Source organism: Phytophthora parasitica (genome assembly GCF_000247585.1).
Source record: "Phytophthora parasitica INRA-310 unplaced genomic scaffold supercont2.2, whole genome shotgun sequence".
NCBI lineage: Eukaryota > Oomycota > Peronosporomycetes > Peronosporales > Peronosporaceae > Phytophthora > Phytophthora nicotianae.
The window spans coordinates 2729082-2734550 of record NW_008648988.1 but is presented as its reverse complement, the minus strand read 5'-3'; the positions used below and the strand labels follow the sequence as shown (position 1 = coordinate 2734550).

Genomic DNA, 5469 nt, shown 5'->3' with positions numbered 1-5469 from the left:
CTTGTAGTATGTTACGCTATTAAAGGTAACGGACACTGGAGCGTAAAGCTGCGTTTGATAAATGAAGTAAATGTAGGCGCCGAGAACCATACATCCTAAGAAATGCGCGTTTTTTTTTTCCTTAGTGGAGGTCGTTAGTAATACTCTAAAATGATCCATTGCAGTAACTTACCCTGTGCATTTCATCCAAAAACATAATTAATGTCCAATGCAATTATACTACCAATTGCTACAATATCATATAGATGGCTCGAACTCCAATAATCGTTTACTCCATCGATACACTGCTAGAATTATTTTATAAAAGCATCCCAAGCCCTGACTAGTACTACATAGTAATAAAAAAAACACAATGAAAGTGAGTTTAGGCTCAATTCTTTCATTTTTACAAGAAAGTAGTATTCTCAATTGATATCCTCGACCTACAGTTCTCTTCTTGCAGCTGCCTAGAAGATGGTTCAGGGCAAAGTGTTCATGTCCGTTAAGGGTCGTGCCGTCGGGCAGTAGCACATTCTCCAGGATAAAGTCGTTGTGACCGCCACTGCGGACCAATGTGTAGGTGGCCTCAAAGCTATCAGCATCTGCGAAAATGTTGATAAGCCATGACACGGTGATTTTGGGGTCATCCATGCACACCGCAAAACGCTCCAAACACTTTTTCTCGTGCACAACGCCGTCGTACTTCTTCACACGACATTGGTGGGGGCAGTTGGCGTTGTCACTGCTAGCAAGTAACTCGGGGTCATACTTGGGTTTCAGATTAATGGAGTCTCTGGCGCTGGCGGTAGCGACGACGGTGGCCACAACAGAGAGAAGACTCAGTAGCTTCATTCGTGCGCGCGCGAGAGAGAGAGAGTAAAGATAAGCGAGTGTGCTGGTGGCTGCAAAACGAAGAATGCCAAAGAGCTCCGTTGACGTGAGTATCCTCGCCGACCCAACTGTCTTTTTTTTAAATAGGGTACTGCATAATACCGTGTTGATGACGGGGGGCCTAAGACTTTCATCATCATCGTGGATGATGCGGTCACTCTGCTGTACCCTACACAACGTCCCCACGTGGATATTTTGCGGGGACGCAGGACTACGGACCAAACACTAGTATGACAACAGAAAAATGCACAACCGATGGGAGTCTTAATCAGGTCTTTCATAAGATTATGGAGCTGGAATTATTTGAACTCTTTTGAGTTCAAACTAGTTACGGCTTCGATGCTAATATACACCTTTGTATACAATTAGGATTGAACTACGGCAGCATCGTTGCGTGCGTCTAACTCTCTCATGCAATGTCCATACCCGATCAAAGTGATCCGGCCCAATACAGGGCTAGATTCAATATGATTCTTCTCTCTGTATTTTAGCTTTTGTAACGCAATGTAGTACATAAAATCATTCCGCGCTGAGCATTTGATGATTCGTGTTTCGACAGCTTAATGACTCTCCAATCCACTTTTTTTTTTTTTTTTTTTTGCTTTTTTCTCTAAAGACTTGTGCTTGCTTAGGGGGTTTAAGGACTTGATTTCTCGGTCAGTGATGTGAGCAGTTCTATTGGTCAATACCTTACTGTCACTGTCTGCTCGGCGTAGCACCGTGGTAAAATCACTGTGAACCATAAGCGTAATATACTCGTGTAGTGGCGGGCTCTCTTAAGAATCAATGAATTGACGTGGCAGTAAAAACAATCTTGTAGAATACTATGCTGTTTAATTTCATAGTTTGTTTCAATTGATTTAGTGTTACTGATAGTAATCAGTCAATCATAACGAATACACATCTCGGAATAAAACCCTCTCTTTACTGCCACCCCCTTGTAAGGTGGGAATTAAAGCCGTAAGTGCGATGTATTCCCAGATCTAGACACCGACGGAGGAATCAAGGCTTAACATTTTGTCTACCTCCACTCACCCAGGAGGTATTACCCCCTCCCCTACTTCCCCTTCTGAGTTTACTGGCGACTGTGACCGCGTCGTTGCTACCGCTCGAACCCCGCTAGTGGAGCCAAGTATGACCCCAGTGACAGAGCCGCTTGTCCGGAGAAATGCCCTCTAGATTTCCAGATTCTCATGGACAGTGAGGGTGTTGACTACCTGAACAAATGCTTACTGGTACTTCGACAGTGCACAAAAGAGTTTCTTCATTACAGGATGCAATGATGACCGTCAAGTAAAACCATGCCTTTTGCAGGTAAAAGAAAACAACTTACAACTCTGAATGGTTATGATCGTGTTTAGTACTTAAAAGTACCACTTGTTTATGTGCATGTTATGTTTTTGAGCTGCGCTTTATTAGAACTAAAAATATCTGGCCCTACTTCTAAAACCTGAACAGCGATACTGGTTTTCCAGAATACAAAAAATCACATACTGGATGCATTGAGGTGAGTAATGATTACGAGTTCTAGCTAAAAAAAAAAAAAAAAAACTATTTCTATGACTTACCATTTTCAATATTTAGTTAATCTTTTGTATTTGTTTATCGTGACCCGATCTAAATGTGCTTGCCATCCGAGAAGTCGTCAGAACGGACAATATGAAGTTAAAATACTCTTGAAGAAGGTGCTAACTCGACATTTTGAAAGCACTTCAAACACACTCTCCGATAGATCAGGCCTTGATAATGCTAACTGCAGCACCTAGCAATCATCAAGGACCCGCTGTTTTAGTGACGCGCACGAGCAACTCGTGTTTATATGCGTTCAGCTTCTACTCCATGTATTCTCATTTCAACCGACTTGTTCCGAGTACCACAGAGTGAAAACGTATGGGAGTTTTACATGAGTAATTATCTCATAAATTGAAAGGGTGTGCGACGGTGCAAACACCTAGTTATCCTTAATTGTAATCGTAGGAGAACATCATTGAGAGAAGAGTAGTAGTATCAACCATTGGCATAAGAGCATTAAGGTCCCTAAACGAATTTGTAAATTTATTGAACGACCTCGATTATCAGATTCGTAGGGAGTATGAGTGTGTCCCAATGGATGCCGTGCCCATTTCGGCCCCGACATTTAGATGATCCCTAACGCATCCTTTAAAGTTGAAAACATCCCAGCAGTAAACAGGCCGGTACCACCCAGAATTAGGATAACTTTCGCCCATTTAGGTAACCACGGTAGCAAACGCTTACTCTTTGGCACCAGTGCCGGAGCGCCATTCAAGCGATTTGCAGAACTTGTAAATGCAGATCGAGGTGGTACGATTCTCTCTTCATTTGCTTTTTCATGCATTCCTCGGAGACGACGCGTTTTGATGTTGGATTCGATATGCTTGGCGTCAGACGCTTGAACAACGTGACTCAGGTCCGTTTTTTCGGCGTCCGTATAGACCATCAAGCTGAAAAGGGAAATGACAAGGAGTACGAACAGACCGAAGCTAAGCCGCATCCTTTGAGCTTGAGGTGTGTGTGGGGGGGGGGGGGGACTTGATATGTAGGAGTAAAATTCGTGAATGGCCAGCTCTCAGAATCTGTCTGCTAATAAGAGGTTATAGATAGCTTTAGGCAATAACACCTCAAAAACAAGACATTGCTCTCTATTATCTTGTTGTTCCGACACTAAACGGGTATGACCGACGATAAGAGAGCCGTACAGTTCGATGCGTATATACATGTACCTGTAGTACGCTTAATAGCAGAGGATTATGCAGTGCTGTTGTTGACGCGGCAGGTCACTGGTAGGAGAAAAAAGGTACTATGCATCTTATACAGTGCTCCACTCGTTAGCCGTCATGGGTCCTACTTCAATATTATAGAGGCGCACTGAAAGGAGCAGTGTCACAGACGCACCAGACCTTATCGAATATAAAGGGTATGAGGTAGTGGGTGCGGCTAACGAGGGAGAGCTCTGTACTTCATTATGTTTAAATTGACCAGTCTGTATACATTAAAACAGATGAATCTGTATTAGGTGATCTCGTATATTGTGATATCCTGTCGTAGTTGAAAAGATTTGATTCCACCGAACACAAGCCCATTGATAATACTGTCTAACTTGAAACCTGATACAATGTGATAATAGACAAAACCAGTCAAACGCTTTCAAAATCGACGGGGTTACCTACTCCTAGTAGTTGTCAGTGATACAAATCGACATAAAATCATATGCTCGTCCATTTTAAGCCGATTTCATCGGAAATCTGGGTCACAACAGACACCTTGGAAGTCTGGTGTATCATCAGATATATCCATAAATTTCAAGATTTGAAATATTTCGTTCGAATCCCACCAAACTTCAGGAATGTGCACCATATTAACCGCTTTACGATGGTCAACTTGCTATACTTGATCAATAGTTATTCCACGGCCTGTATTAGTTAAGGGAGGTTATCCTGTATTTCGAAGTATTGATTTACCTGGAAGAGCAATGAGCGAAGGAGCCCATAAACTGCACCATCCTTCTTGAGTCATTGCCCTTCCTTGAGCCATTACAATTTAGTGCGGTGTTTACCCATTTGTGAATATGGTGTATTCTCTTAGATCGAGTAATAGAGTATTTTGCACAGAAGGTAGCGCAGTGTTTACCTATTTGTGAATATGGTGTATTCTCTTTGGTCGAGTAAACTTATATTCTATACGTGGGACGACAGCTCTAGCTGGCTGAATACCTACTTATTTCATGGGTGGCTTCGGGGCCCAGGGCTTCATGTAATTTGCGCTATTGTTATTCCAGGTCTAATCCGACGATTTGGTCAGTGTCTGTAGCAACTTAACTCCAGCAGCAATCGAGCCAGCTACGATACCAATACTGGCCACAGCTACGAGAGCCAAAGCCCATATTGGAAGCGGCTTGTGGTTTGTAAAAACTGTGTCGAACTTGCGATGCAGTCGTCAAAGTTGTCGGAGACGTTGAGAGATCTGAATCTGAACGACGGAGCAGAGCATAATACGCGGCAACGGGCGGTGTCATCCTCTCTTGGGCTCTCAAGTTTCTCCAGGAACGACCAACCCCTGTATCAGAGTTGAAACGGTCGTTATTTGGCGTAGGAGCATTGTTGACAGCGTCGTCTTCCGCGCTGGTGAAGGCGATAGCGCTCGCAAGGGAGAAGGCCACGAACAAGCTAAGTGATGTGCGAATGCGCATATTCGTCGTGCTTTGAGTGAACTTCCTCAGTATGATCGCCTATAGATTGGTTGCACAGGTGTCGCGATTGTCGCCTAGAATATACAGGTTATAAATCGTAATCCTCGCTTCGCGATTATCGTCTAAAACTTACCGGTTATAAATCGTAATCCTCGTACGTAGGCGGTTAATGTGACTGACGATGGTAAAGGACTACCAATATTTATCCTGCTGTGTTACGACCACCGCCCAGCTAAGAACAGAAGAATAACACTTTGGTTAACTAGCATGCTGTACCTGTCGTAATGTAGAATCGGAATACAAATGGAGAGCCGATCGGTTAAGCTCGCACTAGCACACACATATTTTAGCAAAGAGATGACGTAATTATCTGCAATTTATTTTAGGTATCT

General features: G+C 43.2%; 2 protein-coding genes across 2 annotated transcripts; one reads left to right on the top strand and one right to left on the bottom strand.

Moving 5' to 3' along the window:
- Window positions 1–322: 322 nt before the first annotated feature.
- PPTG_02935 (hypothetical protein) lies at window positions 323–883 on the bottom strand (the record flags this gene model as incomplete). The annotated part of the gene is made up of 2 exons (XM_008894271.1): window positions 427–883; window positions 323–328 (listed from the first exon to the last, which is right to left on the bottom strand). The coding sequence occupies exons 1-2, from the start codon at window positions 829–831 to the stop codon at window positions 323–325; spliced, it is 411 nt and encodes a 136-aa protein (XP_008892519.1). The 5' UTR covers window positions 832–883.
- A 3729-nt stretch (window positions 884–4612) lies between these two features.
- On the top strand, window positions 4613–5062 carry PPTG_20996 (hypothetical protein; the record flags this gene model as incomplete). Its single annotated transcript, XM_008894429.1, has 3 exons — window positions 4613–4641; window positions 4699–4788; window positions 4996–5062. 3 exons carry the CDS (start codon window positions 4613–4615, stop codon window positions 5060–5062), a joined length of 186 nt encoding a protein of 61 aa, XP_008892677.1.
- Between the last annotated feature and the right edge of the window lie 407 nt (window positions 5063–5469).